The following is a 23,187-nucleotide window of genomic DNA, read 5'->3' on the forward strand; positions in this document are numbered from 1 at the left end:
GGGTTCTTGAAGCTGTACTACAGAACCAACATAGTTCTTGGTCATGAACATTTTCTCTAATATATTTGGTGGAAGCCACTGATTTGGGCAGTATCCTGAAAGTGTTGCCAGCTCATATATGGGTTCAATCTGGGGTGATCTATCTGATGGAGAGATTAAATAGACTTGGAAATATTTGATTATGCTAGGCAGATTAGAACTATGTCCAACAAATCTGATTACCTCATTTTCCTTGCATATTAACTAGTGATTGCTGCCATAATGCTGTATAATGAATATCCATAAAAATATCAGTGATTTACATAGCAAAGATTTTTTTTTCTCCCTCCTGGATATAATGGATCAGCTGGCCTGGCTCTGCTCTGGGCTGAGTTGGGTTCAGGCAGGAAGGTCCTGTTTCACATGTTTCTCATTCTGCAATGAACAGTGTAAGTATGAGAAGATACAATATCCAAGACAGTAAGTGAAGTTGGGTATAGGTGGCTCATGCCTATAAGCTTAGCTACTCAGGAGGCTGAGATCTGAGGTTTGCAGTTGAAAGCCAGCCCAGGCAGGAAAAGTCCATGAAACTCATCTCAAATTATCTACCAAAATGCTAGATGTGGAGTTGTGGCTAGGGCATTAACCTTGAGCAAAAAAAGCTCAGGGATAGCACCCAGGACCTGAGTTCAAGACCTGGGCCTGGAACTAAAAAAAAAAAAGACAGTGAATCACAATAGCAAATTTAAAATGGTCACACATCCAACTCTAATACCAGTGAAGCAGTGAAATATCATCTCAAGACCAAAGCCCAGCGAAGTTAGATGGCAATGTACATATGGAGAAACTGAAAGCTTTGAAAATATTTATCAACTTCACTAAGCAATTTCATTTGTAAGAATTATGATTATTGTTTGTTTATTGGGGTTTATGAGACAGGGTCTCTATGTAAGGCCAAGCTAAAACTCAAATCACAATCCTATTGCTTCAACCTGCTGTGATAACAGGTGTTTACCACCACACCCAGCTAGAATTAATCGTTTTGTTTTGTTTTGTTTTGTTTTGTTACTGGGGCTTGAACTTAGGGCTTCACACTCTAGGTTGGTTTCCCCCACTCCTCAGCTCTTGCTCTATTATTTGAGCCATAACTCCAGGTTCAGCTTTTTGGTTAAATTGAGAAGAGTCTCTTGAATTGGTCTGTAAGAGCTGGCTTTGAATTATGATCCTCAGATCTCAGCTGCATGAGTAGCTAGGATTATAGGTATGAGGCATGTGCAAATTTAATTAATCTTTTTTTGTTTGTTTGTTTTTTTTGCCGGTCATGGGGCCTGAACTCTGGGTCTGGGCGCTGTCCCTCAGCTCTTCAGCTCAAGGCTAGTGCTCTACCACTGGAGCCACAGCGCCACTTCCGGCTTTTTCTGTTTATGTGGTGCTGAGGAATCGAACCCAGGGCCTCATGCTTGCAAGGCATGCACTCTACTGCTGAGCTACCTTCCCAGCCCCACTTTAATTAATCTTAATAGAATAATTATGGCTGGGAGGAGGTGAAGTATAGTGGTAGAACACATGATTAGAATATACAAGGCCCTTGGCTCAATCCTCAACACTCCAAAATATAAATAAATGAATAAACAAAAATAATTATGAGCTTGATCAAAGATATATCTATAAACATTTTTTTTGTAGTATTGAGGCTTGAAATTAGGGTCTTGTGCTTGTTAAACTAATGTTCTTACCATTTTTACTACATTCCTAGCTACTCCTTACAGAGATATTCTTGAAAGTGTGTGTGTGTGTGTGTGTGTGTGTGTGTGTGTGTGTGTGTGTGTAGCATTCCCTTTATCATAAAAGAAACAAAGTTTGGAAGCAACTGAAATTTGCTAGTAGCTTGTAATCTATCCACACAATGGAATCTTATGCAATAAGAAACAATTGTATTAGTAAACAGCTATTATGTACCTTGTATTTATTATTGCAATGATTATGTACCTCTGCATATACTTTTTTTTTTTACATAATCTTTACCCAAATATCTTTGAGACAGTCACTGTAATTCTTTCTAGTTTATAGGTGAGAAACACAGAGATAAAACAATTTGTTTTAGGGCACTCAAGTCATAAGAAGCTGTTTGTAACGACCAATTTTACATGGCAACTTGACACAGCCACGAGGTATACAGGTCTCTGGTCAAACATTATTCTTAGTATTTCTGTAAGGTGTTTCTGGGTGAGGTTAAGATTTAAAGTTGTAGACTTTAATGTCATTTGCCTTCCCTAATAGAAAGGCACTAATCCACTTAACTTTGTTCTTGGATGTTAAAGACGGATCATTTTTGAATCCTCGGTGCTGAGTACTGCACTTGGCATGTGTGCATTGGGATTTGGTTTACATTGAGTAAGCCAATTCCACCAGGCAGTGCTTTGGGAGTTTTTAAAGATTGCTGATGTTTCTAGAAGCTAGAAGTAGTTCCTTTATAACAATTGTGCTCCACAGGCTCAAATCACAGGCCTGCTTTTATATTCATGTGAAAATACAGTGACATTATGAACATTGAGGCTTCATTGAGTTGGCACTTGAGAGCTGGAATCTCCACTAAATGCTAACCGATTCATCACATCAGAGAAAACAAATAAGAAATGCTTATGACTTGTGTTCCCAGACCTCTGGGGAAAATACTAAAGTAATACGATCATCAGGCATTTAAAGTAATATGAGCAGATTTAGGATAGTATAGCAAAGATTGCAGTTAATTATTTCCTTTCCTTGGAAAAATTATATTTATTTACAAATACATCTAGGAGTTTTCAAGGATAAACCAAACTAAGAAAGACTGAGTTTTGTTAGAATAAGTTCATTAAACATTTTGGATTACACAAAAAATATTGAAAGGCAGTTTTATGTAATTCTATAAAATAACTTAGAAAATATTTTCAGGAACCCACATGATAAACATGTTGTATCTGGTATCCAATTCTGTTGCTTGTATGCATCTTTCTTTGTTTTCTTTTTTTGGTGGTAGTAAGATTTGAACACAGGCCTCATGCTTGCTAGGCAGGCATTCTACCACTGGAGCCATGACCCTGGCCCTTTTTGTTATTATTTGTTGATCATAGGACTTGAACTCAGGTCCTGGACACTGTCCATGAGCTTTTCTGGTCAAGGCTAGCACTCTACCACTTTGAGCCACAGCTCCACTTCTAGTTTTCTTGGTTATTAATTGGAGATAAGAGTTTCAAAGCAGGGGGGAGGGGGGAATACTCATTACCTTGCCCATGTAATCGTAACCCCTCTGTACGGTATTTTCACAATTTAAAAAAAAAAAAAAAAGAGTTCAAGGACTTTTCTGCCTGGGCTGAGTTTGAACTGCATTCCTCAGATCTCAGCCTCTTGAGTAGCCAGGATTATAGGCATGAGCCACCAACTCCTTATTTTCAAATAAGGTCTTACATTTATGCCTGGGTCAACTTATATCTCAATCCATCCGGGAAAACAGGCACTTGCCATTATATTTAACTTTTTATTGATTAAGATCTTGGCTGGCCCCAAAAGCAGCTAGGAATACAGTCTTGGCCCACATTATTTTCATGTTTCTTTTTGTTTGCTTTTGGTGGTACTAGGGTTTTAATTCAGGGCCTTGTAGTTGCTAGGCAGGTGCTCTCCCATTTGAGTCATGCCCTTGCCCTTACTTGAGTGTTTAATGAGCAGTTTTCCACCTTTTAAAGTTTAGAGATGTAGTTCAGTGGTAGAGAACTTTTGTTTAGCATGTATGAAGTCCCCTAACACTACAGCCAAGAATGTTTTCCAGGTACTTTACATTTAATTGACAATACAGTTAATTTAAACTATAAATATGTATTATTTAAACAAAAATAACTAGCTGGGTGATGGTGGCTCACTCCTGTAATCTCAGTTACTCAGGAGGCTGAATCTAAGGGTCATGGTTCAAACCCAGCCTGAGCAGGAAAGACTGTGAGAATCTTATCTCCAGCTAACCACCAAAAAACTGAAGTGGCATTGTAGCTCAAAGTGGTACAGCATTAGTCTTAAGCAAAAGAGCTAAGGAATAGCACCCAGGCCCTGAGTTTAAGTCCTGTGACTGACAAAAACAAAAACAAAATCCCTAAAGGTAAACATTTATTCAATCTACCCTTTCTTCTTTTTTTTTTTATTGTGAAAATACTGTACAGTGGCGCTGTGGCTCAAGTGGTAGAGCACTAGCCTTGAGCTGAATTGCTGAGGGACAGCACCCAGGCCCAGAGTTCAGGCCCCACGACCGAAAAAAAAAAAAAAATTAAAAAAAAAAAAGAAAATACTGTACAGAGGGGGTTACAATTATATGGGCAAGATAATGAGTATATTTCTTACGAAGCATTGTAGCCTCCTCTTTTGTTTCCCCTTCCCATCCCTTCCCATCCTCCCCCCCACTCCCCCCCAATCCTCCCCCCCCCCACCAAAGTTGTAAAGTTCATTTTCGACTTAACAACTTGTACATCTCATTGTTGCAATGGGCTCACTTGTATCCCTATTTAAACGATTTGTTTTTTCCCTTCCCCTCCACAAATTATACCGACATCAAATACAGTGAAAGCAGGGGTTATACCATGGGGGAATCTACCCTTTCTTGAAATAACACCAATTCTACATTCACACAGCTTCACTGTAAAACTGGTAGCTAGTACTACAACACAGTTTCAAGTAGCCCGGCTACTTGGAAGTCCGTAATTAGGAGAATCAAGATTCAAAGGTATCCCAGGTAAAAATTTAATGAGGCTACATCTGAACCACTAGCTGGGCATACCATGTTATCCAAGCTATTTGGAAAACATAAATAGGATTGTGGTCCAGGCTAGCCTGGGCACAAATGCAATACCTAAGGAAGAGCATTGGGAGATAAGGTAGAGGAAGTGGTGAAGGAAGTGGATGAGTAGAAAACCAGATCTCTTTACCTAGCTGTGAGCCTATAAATAATCCCAAGGGGTCAAAAGTTGTTGACCTTATATCCATGATTTTATCTCACATATGTAGCCCTTGGCAGGTCATGGTGTGCTTTTTCTCTGTCACTGATTTGAACTTCTTAACTCTGTGGAGAAGGGCATCTAATTAAACCTTTTTCAAGAAGTCTTTTTCTAATGATCTAGATTTCAAAGTCTCAAATATAATGACACCTAACATCTCTACTTTTCGGGGGAAAAGAAAACTTCAAAGGTCATTAAAATTTAGATTTCTTACCTCTCATAAATTTTTTCAACTTTTGCTCAGTTCAAAAACAAGTGACATGGAGATAGCCACAGAGAATATTTTTAGAAAGCATATCTATACGCAAGTATAAATAGCCTTTCTGTACATCAGTGCTATTTTGGAACATTGATCTAAAAGGGTTTGGTGAGTACATTTTTGCAAAAGTCCCAATTGTCTGTCAAAATTAAGTTAACTTTGGTCATCCAGGACCTAGCCTCAAGCTGGGAAGTGGAAAAAGAAACTCCTAGAACAGTAAGGACAACAGTGATCATAAAAAGCATCCACTAATATTAAAAGTTCCAAAGAATCTTTTCAGGAACAGGGCTGGGATGTCACTCAGAGATAGTACACTTGCATAGCATTGGAAAGATTCTGGGTTTGATTCTCAGTACTGGAAAAAAAGTAGTAATACTTTAACTACTTAGTATCCTAATCCATTAACAGTGAAATAATTTAAAAGATGGGGATGATGGTATAGTTCAGTGGTCGAGTGTTTGCCTGGAATGCGTGGAGCCTATTATTCAAGCCCAAGAAGGTCACTATTCAACAAGTAATTTTTTATTTTATTTTATTTTATTTTTTTTGTCGGTCGTGGGGCTTGAACTCTGGGCCTGGGCGCTGTCCCTCAGCTCTTCAGCTCAAGGCGAGCGCTCTACCACTTGAGCTACAGCGCCACTTCCGGTTTTCTGGGGTTTATTGGAGATAGGAGTCTCACGGTCTCTCCTGCCCGGGCTGGCTTTGATCCCCAATCCTCAGATCTCAGCCTCCTGAGTAGCTAGGATTACAGGCGTGAGCCACCAGCGCCCGGCTAACAAGTAATTTTTTTAAATACCTACAGTGCTCTATGCATTTTATTAAACATCAGGGAAATGAAAATGAAAATATAGAGCGCCAAACCCATACTTAAAGAGTTTGATGTCATGGTAGGCCCTGCACTGTTCTGTTTATGAGAAGATGAGACAAGCCCTCTTGCAGACACTGATTCTTGAGGATGGGATAGGTAAGGAAGAACCTGGTTGGGGAACAGCTTCATGTGGCTACAGCTGTGACTAGCAGAGGTAAGGCCTGAATCTTGGAATATATATATATATTTCAAGGTTTAAGTGGATGGATCCATGTAACCAAATGCCTTGCATTTTCAGAGTTAATTATTTCATTTGCTACTTTCTGACAAGCCACATTTTAAACAGAGTAGCTACTTTTCCAAGGTGTTAATATACTTGTTTGGTTAAAATGTTATAAAATGGAACCACTTCAGGATCCTGACCTTATACTAGACACTATTTGTGTTTAACTACCTTTATTCCCCTTCTGATCATGGAACAGGGCCTGTGCTTGCTAGACAAGCACTCTTACCACTGGAGTCACACCGTAGCTTAATTACTATATGTAGAGAATTGCTACAAAACTAGTTGATATAAAACCTAAAAATGTCTAGACATAATAGCTGAAGTTAATTTGATAGCTTTAACTATTTTTTATAAAAGAATTATCATTTGTCTCCACATGAGTGTTACTGTTCTCTACTTTCAGTGGAGGCACAGAAAATCTGTGTCATGGAATTCTAAAAGTATGAACAAACAAACTATCTTAGGACCAAATCCTGTATGCTCAACAATGGTGCAGTTCTGCCCAAAACTTGCAATGCAGTTAAGGTTAATGAGACTTTGACTAATGATAGTACCTTAGGGATGGGCAATGCTGAGCTTTAATCACATCAAGAACATAAAGGTTTTTGGATCTTTTAACCTAATTCCATGCCACCTTTAAGTGCCTACTGTGTGCTGCACTATATCCAACTTTGGGGACACAAAAAAGGAAGAGGATAAAATCTCCCTAAAAGGATAAAATCTTACAATTTAGATTGGTAGTGTACAGTACAATTAAGTGAATTGCATACTTTGTACCAAGACCAATATAGATTACTCTTCCAAAATTACTCCATTTGGCCTTATAAGTATTTACAAGCCTTTGAAATGTTCCTGTGCGTGCATTTTCTTAGTCATTGTTTATCCAGGGACACATAAAATCAACATTACTTCCTGTTTCTTGTCCAGTCAGAGGGATTACTCATAATTTAAAAACATTCTCAAAAAACTACTTCAACATGGAGTATGTATAAATATAAAGTTTATTTAGCATAGTGTTTAGAAAAATAAGTTCACATCATTTCAGAAAACAAATAAAACACTTAATTGTCCAGGCATAAATCCCCATTACAGTACAACATACATACTTTAGATCTCTTTGGTTGGGTAATTAAGCACAGAAATGTTCTGGGACATGCTCTGTGTGCCATCCCCTAACAAGTGCAGTAAAGTCTATGTCCCCCTACCCCATGACATACATTCTGTGTAGAGTTTTGCTTTGAGTAAGGCACAGTAAAACCACAGAGTGCATAACCGGTTGCCTCTAAACATACAGTACATGCAGCAAAAGAATAGTTTTGAGAACCCTGAAAGCCAAAAGTCACATGCTATATCATTTTGATTCATAAAACATACAGTGGTAATATTTAACTTGAACTGTATCAATTAGATACAAAATAACCATTAGGCTCTATTGTCTAAGTTTTTAGGAAGAGTTTGAAACCATGTTTTTATAAAATATAAACCTTTCCCCCAGTTTTCCCGAATTGTTTTTATGAGATGATCCATCAAAACAGAACTTGTGGCTATGTAGACGCACACTTGGCTAGGATATAGCAGGGCAAGCCCCTACACATGCCCGCTGATCCAACTGTTCACATGCAAGATAAGATTTAAGTTCAGTGTGCAGTTTAACTATGGATTAAAACAACAATAACAACAACAATCTATGGCTATAATAGCTATCTGCCTTTCACAAACATGAAAGACACTGAAATGTGTGTATAATTCAGCCTTTACTATAAATATACATGAGATGTAATGCAGTACAACACAGGTGCTCTTGCTTACTTGAGATACAAGTGCACCTTCTCTTTAAATGATAGACCATCCTATCTAAGATGTAATTCAGAGCTATATTGTCATTGCTGACTGATAGAGTGCATAGACAGGCCAACTCCAAAAACAATTCTCACAGCCAGCAGCAGGGGTTGGGTTTTAATGGGAGTTATTTGCCTCTTTGTGATTCCTCTTCAGGGATCATTAGAGGGTCACTTGCAGCATCTTCAAGCATTGGTTTATGTAAGAAGGATATTCTGTCACATGAATTCTAAGGGTCCTGAGTCTGGCCCATAGTATTAAAAACAACAACAACAACAACAAAACCAGAAACAAACAAACAGAAAAACCCTGCAACTCTGTGCAAGATCACGGGGTTTATATTATTCCATTCACATATATATGGGCTACATATCAACTGGCCCGTATTTTACTGAAAGAGTAGGAAAGAACTGTAAGTTCTTAATAATGTGCATTGATCCTTACCTGGTATATTGTGTAGCTACCTGGAGAAATAGTAGGGTTATAATTATATCATGTTGGAGGATATGAATGTGTTTCCTAGGTAAGAGTTAAGCTTTGTGCTATGTTTTCTTTCTCAAAAGGGAGGAAAGAGGAAGAACTCTGAATAAGAGACTTACTATATTTTTGGAAGACATATACAACTTTTCCAGTTATATACATGTAACATATATAACCTTTTAAATCTTCCTCTCTCCCTTACTGGATAGTATTTTTAAATAATTAACAAACTCTTAACATCTGCAGCAATCAAAAGAGGAAAACATCCTTTTTTTATGTAAACTATACTACAGATTCATGTAATTATTTTCAATAACATGGTCAACACACAACCAAAGAAGGAGGAAACAAAAAAACAAAACAAAACACCAAGCTGTATTAGTAGTGGAAAAGTGGAAGAGAACTCTAAACACCGGACTGTGTAAAAAACAAAAACAAAAACATGTCCTCTCAGCAGTTTAGAACATTCACTAATTCCATTAGAAAAATGGGACCTAAGTTCTTTATCAAAATGATGGGAGAGAAGCTGGTCATTGATAGCTCATTCCTGTAATCCTAGCTATGCAAGAGGCTGAAATCTGAGGATTGTGGTTCAAAGCCAGCCTAGGCAGGTAAGTCTGTGAGACTTTTATCTCCAATTAATCACAGAAGAAAAAAAAAGAGTGGAGCTGTGGCCCAAGTGGTAGAGTTTTAACTTTGAGCAGAAGATGCTCAACAGAGCCAGAGTTCAAGCTCCAGGACCAGAAAAGAAAAAAAAAGGCTGGGAGAGGAAATCTTCATAGGACTCTTTGTCTATGCTTCAGGTTGTATTTGTAGTAGTAACAGCATAGAGTAAGTAGTTTAGGGCCCTTATTAACATGCTTAGCTGATGGGCTTGTAGAGATCTAAACGTACCCTTTGACCTCATCCTAAAGAAAGCAAGATATGATAACATCTTTGCTTAATAATCATAGGCCATCTCTGAAAAGATCATTTTCTCACTTTTCTGGCTTTTTCTGGAGATCACAGAGTAATTACTACATAAATGTATTTGCATTACTACATCTTGCATTCAACATCCTGATTAAAAAAAAACTTTAAACACAGCTAATATTATCAAACACAATTCTTACAGAAAACCAACAGATCTGTTTTGAAAGAAGAGATGAAAATGTAGTGCAAATAGTCATGTGTCATAGTTAACAACCAATTCAAAACAGGGAAGATGAAAGGACAACTGGACAGAATTCATGAATTCTATTTACGTTACTTTAAAATGGTTTTTATCGTCTGTAGAATTGATTTTACGTGCTCTTCTATGATTTGTTTTACTGTAATGAAAGCCATCAACAATAGTTGGTTACTCATTTGTATGATGTTATACATAATAATACTTGTGGAAACTTAAGTTCTCCAGGTTAAAAACAAATTCTGTGATAGAAATTAACCCTGTTAGATAGTAGGAAAAAAAATAAAACCATCAGTGCTTCTGTTGATACTTCTGTACCTTACTACTAATATAAAAAGGCCACAAGGTAAAAAGGCACATAGAATTCTATATAAAACATATCTAAATGAACCAGAGTTGCTAAACAAAGATGTGAAAGAAAAGAACCAAAATTCCAATATTGGGAGTTAAGAGTTAATGTTTCAGTATTATTAATATTGACCATAATAGACTCCTAATAAAAATCATTGCTTTTAAAATCCTACAAAAAGTAAAACTTTGTTGGAAACAAAGATGTTCACTTCCTGTTCAAGCAATAAAAATAAATTAAACAGTAAGAAAGCATTTTTTCTTTTCAGTTCATAGCGCCCGAAGTATAAGAGAAACACACAGTATAAATAAAATTTGCTGTACTCACTCAAATCCCGCTTATAGAATTGAGATTATATTTACATTCACACTGAAGCCTGTTTCAGTTTTTAGTGGAGTTTCAAACTTTCTTAGTCACATTAAACTATTAGCAGTCACATTTGGAAATGTGTGGAGACTTAAAACCAAGACTTTCTCAAAAATGCTGAAAAACATAAATGTATGTATGCATGTACATATACATATACATATATTTAAACTACTTAACTTCCAAAATATAGTCTTATAATAGTTTGGAGTACCATTTATGTTCCTTAATCAGATCAATGCCCATGAAGTAAAGTAAACAAAAACAAATTGCATTGTTTCTAATAGTCTGTACCTATATTTAATTTTCTATTGTTAGATGTATATACTTTCAATATAAAAAATGATCAAGTTTCACTTCAACCTTAGACCTGTATTGCCAACTAAATGGCATATTCTCACTTGATACACTTCATCTTATTCCTTCCTTGCCATCTCCTTAGAGATTATATGTGAACACAAAGGCAGCGCTAGTGCATTTCTGCTCCTGTGTAGTTAACTGTGGTCTTCACGCAGATCAACCCAGTCTTTTTTGAATGCAATTATTTGCACAATTAGATTGTTTTCCTTTAAATGGGAAAATGCTTTATATTTTGGAGCTTCATGTAACAATTTGTTGCTGATGCCAACAGAAATGTGTGTGTGTGTGTGTGTGTGTGTGTGTGTGTTGGGAAGGGGGTGTATGCAACAATGTTTATAAGTCTTGCATATCTTCATCCAATTGGACAGTCTGAAGCTTGGCCAGTTCCTTTTTGTCTGTTTCCAGGTCTTCACAGACAGTCTCAACCATGCCATCTAAGACATACTTGGATTTAGAGTCCAACATCATTAAGATACTTGTGGCTTTGCTGTCAGAATTTTGTAATAAATTCTCTTTTATGTTAGCTACTGATTGCAGAACCAAACGATGTTCTCGGACAAAATCCTGGTGTACTGCTGGGGAGGCATGACCCACTTGGTCTTCGGCTGCAGGAACTATTTCTCCAAGGGCTGCCTGGGTCATAGGAACTGACAGTAGGTCTTGACCAGCAATCAGGGAGCAGTTCTGAAGAGTTGCATAGTTAGTGTTGCTGACAGATGTCACAGTAGATTTGCTTGCCACAGGTGTAGACATTGGCTGGTTATCAGCAATGTCAGGGTTTAACTCAGTGGGATTTAGTAGCAGAGGGGGAGTTAGGGAAAAATTGTGAGTGGGGGATACATTAACTAAGGAGGAGGCCAATGAATGGAGGCTGCTCCCGGAGATATTTTCTGATGAGAGGTTTGCATTTGCTTGTGTATTCTGATTGACAGGCATCAGCTGAGAAAACACCAGGCTTCTTTCTAAGCCTTCCTGTTTCACAGATCCTACAGTCTGGCCTGAATTAGGAACAGTGTAGACCACTGCACTGGGAGCAAGAGAGCTCAAGAAAATCTTTCCTTGCTGGACTGTGGCAGACTCGCTTGTAAATGTGCTCCCATCTGAAGTGCTTGAATTTACTGAAACATTACCTAGAAAAAATGAGGTAACAATTAACAGGAATAGAAATAATCAGGACCAAAGAGCTACTTTACACACTTTTTTCCTCATGAGAAGTGGTATTTCCATGTAATAGTTTAGCTCAATCATTCTGAACAGATTTCCAGGACACAGACAGACAGACAGACAGACAGACAGACAGACAGACACACACACACACACACACACACACACACACACACACATATCTAGAAGAGCAATAGCATTGTTTTGAACCATAGCTCCACTTCAAAGCTTTTTGGTGGTTAACTGGAGATAAGAGCCTTAGGGACTTTCCAGCTAAGACTGGCTTTAAACCCCAGTCCTCAGATCTCAGCCTTCAGAGTAGCTAAGATTATAGGTTTGAGCCACCAGTGCTGGGCTAGCAATCGCAATAATTTTATTTCCCCCAAGTAATTCTGAGGAAAGTGAGAACTACAAGTCTAGAAACCAAGTGTACAGGCTTGGGAAGAAGCTCAGTGGTAAAGCACTTGGCTAAGCTCAATCAAGACAAAAAGAAAACAAGAAAACAAGTAGACTAACATAGCCAATAATCCTAGAACTCAAGAGGCTGAGGCATGAGGATAATGAACTTGAGGGCAACCTTGATTACATAGTGAGTGTCTATCTAAAAAAAAAAAAAAAAAAAAAAAAAACCTCTTGAAAATTAAAGAAAAAGAAAACCAACCAACCAAACTAACAAACAAAAAATGCTTCAAATCAAGTGTGAAAAAAAGAAATACCATTCAGGTCCTAATTTCAGCCGTTTTGGTTTATTATTATGAACTTGACATCTCTTAATTGAGTTATCATTAGCCCTGCCAGTTAGAACTAGAGACCATAAATGCAAAGTAAAAATGTCTTGTTTACTCAGTAACGACATAAAATACAAGTGGAAATGTAGAAATACCACATAAAATGAGTTTCCATAGGGCTTAAAAGTTAACCACATAAACCTGTTCAGACAAGTCACAAACTTTCACCAAACTAGCCATAAAGTAACATCAAGCCAACAAAACATTCAAAAGGTTTTTCATCTTTTGTTGTGCTAGTTCTGGAGTTTTAGTGTTGCAGAGATAGGAAAAATTAATAACAATGACATGTGCTTTTAAAAATACATATTAAATAAAATAAAGACCAAAGCTAATGCTTCTCTAAAAGGCTCTCATTATAATGGTCTATAGAGACAAGAAGTAGAAAAAGGAATGTAAGTGGAAAGCAAGAGATGTTCACGTCAGATAACTCAAAATAAATGACTTAGATTGCTCCCCCAGTCTCTATCAAATAAAATGCTTTTCCGAGTCCTTACAAAGACAGAAATTAGATGATACAGAGCCCCACATCCTGCCATTGAAAGAAAGGTGAATTTGAGGGGAGTTTTGTGATAGAATTCAAATAGGCTATTTACCCTAACCTTCAATTAGATAGATGTTCAGTCAATCCTTCACTATTTGAGAAAACAGCCCTATGTTAAATTAGGTAATTCCCTCAAAACATTTCCCTTCTTATATCAGAACTGTGATTACATTGCCATCTATAGTGATAAAATAAGAGTCACAGAGCTGCTTATAATCTTCCAAGCATTCTCAAGCACCCTGATGCAAAATCATGTCTTTAAATGAGGGGAAAAGATGAAATACTGTATTTGAACTCCTTTTAAAACTGTAATGACCAGAAAGTATTCCTCACAGAAATAATCCTCATTAGTGTTTAAAATAAAAATACTAGTTGGTACATTTGGGCTATCTCCTAACAAATTTATTTATTTCTTTTTTCAAATTACACAAATATAAAAACCTGCTTAATTTGAAAATATTTGGCCTCAACCTAATTATGTCTTATAGGCTACTGAAGTGTAACAAAATATCTGAAAAAGCTGCTTGTTTTGTTTTGTATATTTGTAAAATTGTGTAGCAGTACATATGAACTAAATGATTAGTGACTTTCTGATAGAACCATAAGTAACAATAGAGGCAACTTTTTTTCCAATGGCAATGGTATGCAAGCAAAATGATTATTTCTGTATGTGAAAAAAGTATAACATATAAACAAAGGAGAAAAGACATGTTTTAAAAGATCATTTTAAAGTATAGCTGCAATTGAGTTATAAGTAGAAACTCAAAAATCAGTAAAAATGAGCTGAAAAATCTTGATTACAAAGCCTAACTTTGTAATGAAGATTAAAAACCCTCATTTTTTCCCCTAAGATTATAAAGTAGTAAGAGCTTTACACCTGTATTCCTAGCTACTCAGGAGGCTGAGATCTGAAGATCATGGTTTGAAGCCATCCTAGGCCAAAAAGTTGGTGAGACTGCCTCCAATTAATCAGCAAAATGTCAGAGCGGAGGTGTGGCTCAAGTGGTAGTGCATCAGCCTTCAGGAAAAAAAGTTACATGAGAGTGGGAGGCCTTGAATTCTAGCCTGCGTACTGGCACAAAAATAAAAAAAAAATTGAAATAAAGTTATAAAAGATAGATACATAGGCTCAATGATAGCCAAGACAAGTGTATCTTGCCTAGAGATTTTAGGCTTAGTTTGTTTTTCGAGAAAAGTCCAAATCCCAAAATGCTTTATTGAGGACTGAAATCCACAACTACTCTAAATGAACATTGCTTGCTGGACAAATCTGGTTAGACTTATACCCTCAATTTACCCAATCTAAAGATTGACAGCTGCCATTTGGTTTTAGCTATTTTAACTGGTAAATCTGTTCTTATTTTTACTCTGTATCTAATTTAAAAATTAACTATTAGCTCATAATAATTTTCTATGATACCACTTTTTCTAGATTAAAAATGAAAAGTATTTTTGACATATTTACTCATACTTTTTGCTCAAATTTGTCATTACCTTTCTTAAAGAGGGAAAGTGTAAGATCTATATTGAATTATTGTAAAACTAAGCACTTTGGCTTTCTCTGTGGATTTTGTATTCTTTCCCTCGGGATAAGCACTTAGCTTAAGTCTATAACCTGGAGCATAGAATGATGTAAGGTTGTTACTACCATTTACCTAAAGAGAAACAAAATATACCGGATGAAACTTAAAATCATCTTTCTATGAGCGCATCCAAAAAAGCTGAAGTTGATCATAGTTGTAGAAACAACAGATTCGTGCATTAATTGACTTTTGTTTTGTAAAACTATCCTACAGAGAGACGATTGGTTAAGGCTAGCAATTTAAAGGCACATGTGCACCAATATATCCCAATCCTAAATTGAATATCAAGTGTGCACCCTCCACTGCTACATTCTTACCAATCAAGAACTGACCTATCATGCTCCGGATTCCGGAATTTCAAGTCAGTGCTTTCTCTGGCTGCTTGCTATCAGTAAAGCCACAGACATACACAGTAAAGTTTATGACTTTAAATAAATAAACCTATATTTAGATGACCATATACCTAAAGTAATAGAAACCTATGCAAGCCAAATGCTGGTGGCTCTTGCCTCTAATCCTAGCTACTTAGGAGGCTGAGATCTGAAGGTTGTGGTTTGAAGCCAGCCTGGGCAGGAAAAGTCCATAAGACTCTTGTCTCCAATTTAGCAAAACACCAGAAGCAGAGTTGTGGCTCAAGTGGTAGCACACCAGCCTTGAGTGAAAAAGCTAAAGAAAAGACCCAGGCTCTGATTTCAAATCCCAGCATCAATACACATACACAGACAAAGAAGGAAAGAAAGGAGGAGGGGAGGTGGGAAGGAAAGAAAGAAAGAAGGAAGGAAGGAAGGGAGGGAGGGAGGGAGGAAAGGAAAGAAAAGGGAGGGTGGGAGGAGGGAGGGAGGGAGGAAAAAGAGAGAGAAAGGGAGAAGAAATCTAATCATATGTTCCTCTGGAGATCTCTTCAGGTTTTAGTCTTAATTATAGGAAGGAATATGATTTTTAAAAATAGAGTTGGTCTTTTTAGCTTATTCTTTTACATTCCCTGGCCAAATAAATGCTTAAGCTTAATGCTTACCAACTATTTGACTAACTTTGTGTTCTTAGCAGTGTTATTAATTTTTAATTTTAAAATGTCAAGTAGTGGGTTCGTTTGTAAGCACTGATAAATATGATAAAGGCTTATTGTATTTCTATAATTGTACAATTGGCAAGACTTTTGATAAGCTGTAGTTTTCCATTCAGTTTTGGGAAAATGAAAGCCCATCCTCCGGATGTGAGGGAACTAAGCAAGCAGGCTGTAACACAACTGTTGTGAAGGACACTCTTTTTTTGGGGGGGGCAGGTGGCCCGGTTGTGGGACCTGAACTCTGGGCCTGGGCGCTGTTCCTCAGCTCTTCAGCTCAAGGTTAGCACTCTACCACTTGAGCTTTTTGCTTATGTGGTGCTGAGGAATCGAACCCAGGGCCTCAGGCATGCAAGGCAAGCGCTCTATCACTGAGCCACCTTCCCAGCCCATGAAGAAGACTCTTATCAATGCTATTCTGCAGCTGTGGAGAGCCAATGGGATTCCTGAACAGTAACATCAATTCATACTTCTCAGTAAATGCGTCATTTATAACAGCTGACCAACACATTCACTATTATGATACCAAATGAGGCTTTTACCTTGTGATGCTGCCACTGAGACAGGAGGCAGCTGCAGTGGAGAGAATCCAATGCTCCCATTAAGGAACTGGCTGTTTGTTCCGGAATTAGGGATCTGGACAATGCCATATTGGTTAATTTGAACTGGTGTAGTAAAAGTCACTACAGAGCCCCCATCCTGGGAAGCTGCTGCTTGAATGTCTTCTCTTTTCACCTCAGTGCTAGGTATCAGCCCAGGGAATGACACAGGGGCACTGGGGCTGTATGCGGTGGTGGCTGCTGAATTCGCTTCAGAACTCTGGAGGACTTTGAATTCCTTTACATCCTGGGAGGTAGATCCCAGTATGTCAGTCATGGCCATACCATTGCTCACAATGTTCGAAGACATTTTGGGTGGGTTCAGTGACACTGTCTGTGCACTCCCCACATTTAACCCATTAAGGATAACTCCATTGTGTCCCTGAATAAGAGAATTACCATTAAGGAAAACAGGTGAAGTATTCGTAGGTACCAAGCTTCCATTCAACAAAACACCAGAAGAGCTTAACGATATCTTAGCATTTCCAATTTGCTGCATATATACTGGTTCCATGTGACTAGAAAGGCTGAGGTTGGTGACACCATCTGAAGAACCTGAGATTGGGTGTGGAGACAAATCCTCATGACCCTTGCTGCATTCATCTTCAGTGCTGGGATTGCCATCCGACTCACTGTGTGGAGAGGGAAATCAAGTCATTCAGAAGGTCAAGGGAGGACACGTTACCTAGTTTGGAAAACAGCCTTTAAACCCATTAAAGGAAGTATTTAAGGAAAGCACAGCAGGATGTCTTCTAGTCCTGTTTTCACTAGGAAGCCTTTCAGTAGATTCTGACACGCCAGACAATTTGGGAAGATGAACTCTCAGCTTCAAATCAGTTAAGTAAGGTGGTCAGGCTTTCCTGTTTAGGAATATCTTCCCCTCCCTCAAACCATCAAACCAAATTAGTGTTGTTTTAGAGAGAGATGAATTGCCAGAGGACTGGGAGTTGTGAAGTGTTTAGCTTTTTTTTTTTTTTTTGCCAGTTAACAGGAGACCCTTTTTCTCACCTGCTCCCAAACTTCTATTCCACCAGACTGACAACTCTCATTCAACAAAGTGGCTGTCCTTGTTGTAGGAAAGACACTTTAAACCCAAGAACAGTTATGTGCAGTCGCTTTTGAATCCAAAGGAGGCCATGAGGGCTTATTTTAGCAAATACCGTCCTGTGCCCTGGTGAGGTGGGAGGGAAAGGAGAGTTACCTAGCGGCCAAGTAACTATCAGACCCTTCCCAGAGTCCTCAGTGCTGTTTCAGGCAAGACTAGGTCTGCTTCCCGACTCGGGGGCAAGACCTAGTCTGGGTGTTGAGGAGATGCTGAGGAGGCTTTTCGCCATTTGGATCCTAGCTGGGGGTGGGGGTGGGGCAGGGCAGAGGCAGTTTGAAAGCCCAGTGAGAGTCTTGGCCCAGCAGAGGAGCCAGGATGGGATCCTACATCCCAGCAAAGGCCCCGCGGTATGCTGCTCACTTTCAAGCGGAGGAGAAGGGAGGGGATTAGCCTGGCTTTGGGCTGCGGGGCCAGGAGCGCAGAAAGCGCTTTGATTTATGAGCTGAGGCTGAGCCGCAGTCGCCGTCTGCGAGGGTGACTCACCAGGGTGCAGGTGGGAGGTAGATCCGGAGAGGGGGGTCTAAACTAGGCAACTGGGCCTGGGGTGGGAATGTGGAGTTAATGGAGGGGGGCAGGTTGTGGCAGCGGGGGGGGAGAGAGAAGGACAGGACTCAGGGAACAAGCCCGGGCTGCAGGGCAGCTGGCTTGCCCGCGGCCTAGCAGATCCTGTCGGTGCCCGGAGCGCCGGGATCCGCGTCTTCTAGCAGGCGCAGGGACAGGTGACCTAACTTGGGCGGCTTCTCGGAGTTTCGAAGTCTGTGGAGGGCGCGCGTTTTGTGTATGGTTACCGCGAAGCCCGGCGGCGGCCCCCCGCGCGCCTCTCTCCCTGCCCGGGGCGAGGAACGCGGCGGCCGTCGGGGCCCCGCCGCCCAGCCCCGGCCGAGCGCGCGCAGGAGCCGCCGCCGCAAGGGCGCGCCGCCCGGCTCTGGAATGCGCCGGTGATCACCTTCACCTGGCCCAGGCCGGCCCGGCTCCTCCGCGGCTCCCACATTCCTTCCCGGAGAAGAATTTTAAGAGCTGCGTGCGGATGATCTTTTCTCTCCGATCCCCGCAAGGACGGCAACAGCCTTTCTGAAGACGATCCTTTTCCGTACTCTACTCTGTCCAGCCATACACCACACACCCCAAGTGTCTGACTGCCGGAGAACACACAAAAGAGGTGCCAACCCTGGCACTTTCTACTGGAATGGTGGAGGGAGGGGGGGCCCAGGAGGAACCTGCCAGTCGAAAAGTTCCAACGTGATAAAGTGGGGGGCCCCAAAGGGCACCCGGATGGATGGCGCCCCACGTTTTCTTCTTTCAGCCCGCCTAGTGCCCGGCTGCCTCTCACCCCCAACTACCCTCTCAAGAAAGGGAGTCACGTTGAGTTTGGGGGGCCTAAGAAAAGGCCCCAAAGCCCAGCTACCCCGCGGCGCTGAAACTCGAGCCGAAGTTGTTCAGAATCAGGTTTCAAAACACACCGAGCCGAGCCGCACCGGCACCTCGCGTTGCCACGGCAGCCACGGGAACCAAGCGGGCCGGGTGAATGATTAACTCTGTCACATTAAAGCCCCGTGGTCCCCAGACCCCTCTAGGGCCGCCAGCACCCGCCCCCCGCCCGAGCGCTCTCTTCCCTCCACAGCGACCCGCGCGACCTCCAGGACCCACAGGCCTGGGGCTCAGCCGAACCCTGAAGACCGTGGCCAGGTCTGATCGACCCGGGAGCTGGGGGGGGACAGACCCTCGCCGGCAGCCTGAGCCGGCCTGGAGTGGGGGGGGGGGGGTGAGAGCTGCCTGGCCGGCGTCACACCCGCTTCCTGCGCCCGGCTACAGCCGGGGAGAGAGTGGCAACTTCAAAGCCAGCGCGTTGGGGGTGGGAAGCCGGGCAGCGGTGACCGGGCGAGGTGGGGGCGGGGACTGAGCCCTAGGCGAGCGACCAGAAACTTCTGGGGGCTGGAGGGGGGGAGGGAGGGTAAGGAGAGAGGCTCTCCCCTCCTACTCCCTTCTCAGGGCCACCACCGCCCCCCTCCCGTGCGGAGCGCCGAGGAGGGGAGGGGGGGGAAGCGAGGTGGGGGGCGGGGAGAGGTGGGCAGCCGGACTGGGCTGGTGGGGAAGGTAAGCGCCATGTTTGCCAGCAGCACTGGGAGGAAAAGAAAGCCGGGAGAAGGGGGTGGGGGGGGGGGGAGGAAGAGGAGGAGGAAAAGTTGGCGCTCACCTTTTGGACTGGGTCTCGGAGGGGTTCCGGTCGCGCTGCCGGCGGTTTTTGAACCAGTTGCTGACCTGGGTGAGGGAAAGGCCGGTGATCTTGGCCAGGTGCCGCTTCTCGGCGGGCGACGGGTAGCGATTCTGCTTGTAGAGCTCCTTGAGCGCGTTGCGCGACTTCTCCTTGAAACAATACACGGTCTCCTCGCCGTCCCAGATGGTGCGGGGCAGGGGGAACTTCCTGCGCAGCCGGTACTTGTCCACGGCGCCCAGGGGCCGGCCGCGGGCTCGCTCGGCCTCGGTGTAGCGCGCCTTGTACCAGAGCTGCTGCAGCAGCGGGTGGTTGGCCGACTCGAAGCTGTGGCTCTCGAGGATGCTGTAGAGCTCGGGGTAGATGCCCTGGTGGAAGGCCACGAGCGCCCGCGCCTTCAGCAGGCTCTCGTTGCCACGTAGCAGATCGCTCTGGGGTAGGGACCACAGGAACCGGGCCAAGCGGTCCAGGTGACCCCCTTGCTGCAGCGCCTCGCACACGCAGGCGACGTGGTCGGGCGAGAAGGCCAGCGGGGTCCGCGCGGGGGCGGCGGCGGCGTGGTGCGGGTGCCCGCCCAGAAGTTCCGAGTGCAGTTGTACCTGATCCGCCGCCGCCCCGGCCACCGCCACCGCCGCTGCCCCTTCCTCTCGGCTCACCCTGGCGGCGGAGGCCGCCGCGGCGTCCCCCGGCTCCAGGGGGAACGAGGCTGGAGCCGGGGGGCTCAGCCTGGCCGCCGCGCCCCCCGCCACCTCGCGGTGCGCCTCCTGCCCTTCCGAGGCACTTTCCATCCCATTCTCCTGCTTGATGTCCGCCGCACTTGCAATCTGCCCGGTGGGGGAGGAAGAGGACATGTTTGTGTGTGTGTGTGTGTGTGTGTGTGTGTGTGTGTGTGTTGTTTATTTTCCTCCCTCCCTCACTCCCTCGCACTCTTTTCCTCTTTCTCCCCCCCCCCCCTTACTCCTCCTCCTTCGTCTCTCTCCCCCCTCCCCCCTCCGGAAAGCCCACTCCCTCCCTCCCGGTTTCGGCTGGATCTGGCCGATCAGGTTTCCCCCCCGGCCACGCAGTCACCATTAAGATAGCTGCTAGAGCAAAGTAGTGTAAACGGATAGCTGCTTTCTGCCGTTCCCCCAACGTGACTCCTCCGGTTGCTGCATACTATAAGGCACTGGCGGCCCAGCCGGCCGGGACGAGCCACCTCATTGGCTATTTCGCATTCAGAAGGAGGAGGAGACACCGTTTCTATCCCTGTCGATCACCCGCCTCCCACTCCACCCCTTGCCTTTCCCTCTCTCGTTGACCCCCAGGCACCTATACCTGAAGGAAAATACCAACATTCTTTTCAGGCCCGGTTCCTGGACCGACAAGTACTCTAGGTGTGCCTTGAAAACCGGACAACTCTTTCAAAGAAAAGTCCCAGGGATCCAGTGGGAATATTAAATGGTGCGGCCTTGAGGGCTGGACAGCTAAATTCTTAACAAAGAGACCACCCTTAGAAAGTGGCTGCCAAACCTGCAGAGAGAAATTCACAAGCTTTCCAGCACCTTCCTACTCCCTTCCCCCATTTTGATGTCCTTGTGCAGGTTTTGAAGTGAAAGGGGTCAAGAATAGACCAGTACCGAGGAGGCAAGCATTTACAGTAAATTAAAATACCAAAGAAGGTAAGATGCTTGAAATTTTGAAATAGTGGATATGAATAGCCCACTGAAAGATGGAAACCTTCAAAAAAAAAAAGTGCTTAACCTTGCCACGTGGCAAGAGAAAGAAGATATAATTAAACATTTAGAATATTAAACTATGTTTATCCTAGATAAGTTGTGTGGTGGAGCTCTAAGACCTAAGTTATAATGATCTGGAAATGTAAATCCAATGCACTAACATTTTTAATACAGATGTAAATAGTTATTCTTTGATTTTTTTTTTCTTTTCCATTCTGGGTATGGATGAATAGTTTCTTTGGAGAAATTTCTTTGGCGGAAACACCATCTCTATTGCAGGTGTGTTGGAGGAATTCCATAACCCTTTCTACAGTATGGACAGATGGAAGATGGTCTTCGGGTTTGTGGCTAAGTGTGGGGTGGAGTCTGTTGCTATTTCCAGTTATCTCTCATCTCATCATGGTTTGCTCCAGGTTTTAGCTCTAACAGGGATGAGCCCACTTTTGCTTCTGACTACTGTGGGTCAGTTGAGTTGGCTTGCTGCTGCTCTTCCTGAAAATTCAACATTTTAATGGTATCACCCTCATCTTTTGCATTGTTTTTGCTGCCCAGCCACTTATAAGTGCCTACTTAAGCATATTATAAAGCAGCTGTTTAGGTCACCTGCTGGCATGATCAACTTGGTGGGGTCTCTCTCTCTCTCTCTCTCTCTCTTTTGCTGTTTAGGAAACCAAGAGTGACATCTTTGGTAGATTTAGAATCATAATCACAGAAAAGATCACACACTTCTACTCCTTTGGAGAACAATTAATTATCATACTTCCTGGTAATATCTGAGATTCAAAACTCCCTTGAATATTTAAAAATATATGTTTAAATTTTGGAATAATTTTGATTTACTGAGAAGTCATAGAAGTAGTAGATAATGTCTACTCAACTTACATGTAATTTTCTGATGTTAACATCTTACATTCTAATGACACATTTCTCTGAAAACATTAATTCCAACATATTACTATTCACTAAACTCTAGACTTAATTTGGATTACACTAGATTTTTCAATGGCATCTTTTCCTCTGTTTTGTAATCCAATTTAGGTGATCACATTGAATTAATTCCTTGAATTCTGAAAGCATATTTATCAGAAGATCAGCTATCTAGACACAGGTTTAGTTGTGGCTCTGCCATTTAATAAAAGTATAAAAAGTAGACAGGAGGCTAGATGTGGTCATGGTCCTCTGAAATCCTATCTGTGGGGGTAGGGAAGGCAGGCAGAGATAGGAGGATCAGGGTTCCAGGCTAGCTGGGGCAGAAGTTATTGAAGCCCTGCTCAAAAAGAGAGAGAGAGAGAGAGAGAGAGAGAGAGAGAGAGAGAGTTGGCATTGTTATACTTACCTGTAATCTTAGCTATTAGGAGGCATAGATAGCAGGATTAAAATTCAAGGCCAGCCTGGTAAAAGCAATCTCCAACTCCTATTTGAAAAATAAACAGGAAGTAAAAGGATTGATGGTGTGGCTTAGCTGATAGAGTATTTACATAAAAAAGGAACGTGAGTTTTAATCTTGA

The 23,187-nt window shown here is 42.0% G+C and overlaps 1 protein-coding gene across 1 annotated transcript; it reads right to left on the minus strand.

Annotated features, from left to right (window-relative positions):
* Positions 1 to 9,953: 9,953 nt before the first annotated feature.
* On the minus strand, positions 9,954 to 20,828 carry Six4 (SIX homeobox 4). Its single transcript, XM_042682577.1, has 3 exons — positions 19,947 to 20,828; positions 16,591 to 17,279; positions 9,954 to 12,039 (listed from the first exon to the last, which is right to left on the minus strand). The coding sequence occupies exons 1-3, from the start codon at positions 20,813 to 20,815 to the stop codon at positions 11,243 to 11,245; spliced, it is 2,355 nt and encodes a 784-aa protein (XP_042538511.1). The 5' UTR covers positions 20,816 to 20,828; the 3' UTR covers positions 9,954 to 11,242.
* Between the last annotated feature and the right edge of the window lie 2,359 nt (positions 20,829 to 23,187).

This window comes from Dipodomys spectabilis, unplaced genomic scaffold, assembly GCF_019054845.1.
Source record: "Dipodomys spectabilis isolate Male_0828 unplaced genomic scaffold, ASM1905484v1 ptg000073l, whole genome shotgun sequence".
Taxonomy (NCBI): domain Eukaryota; kingdom Metazoa; phylum Chordata; class Mammalia; order Rodentia; family Heteromyidae; genus Dipodomys; species Dipodomys spectabilis.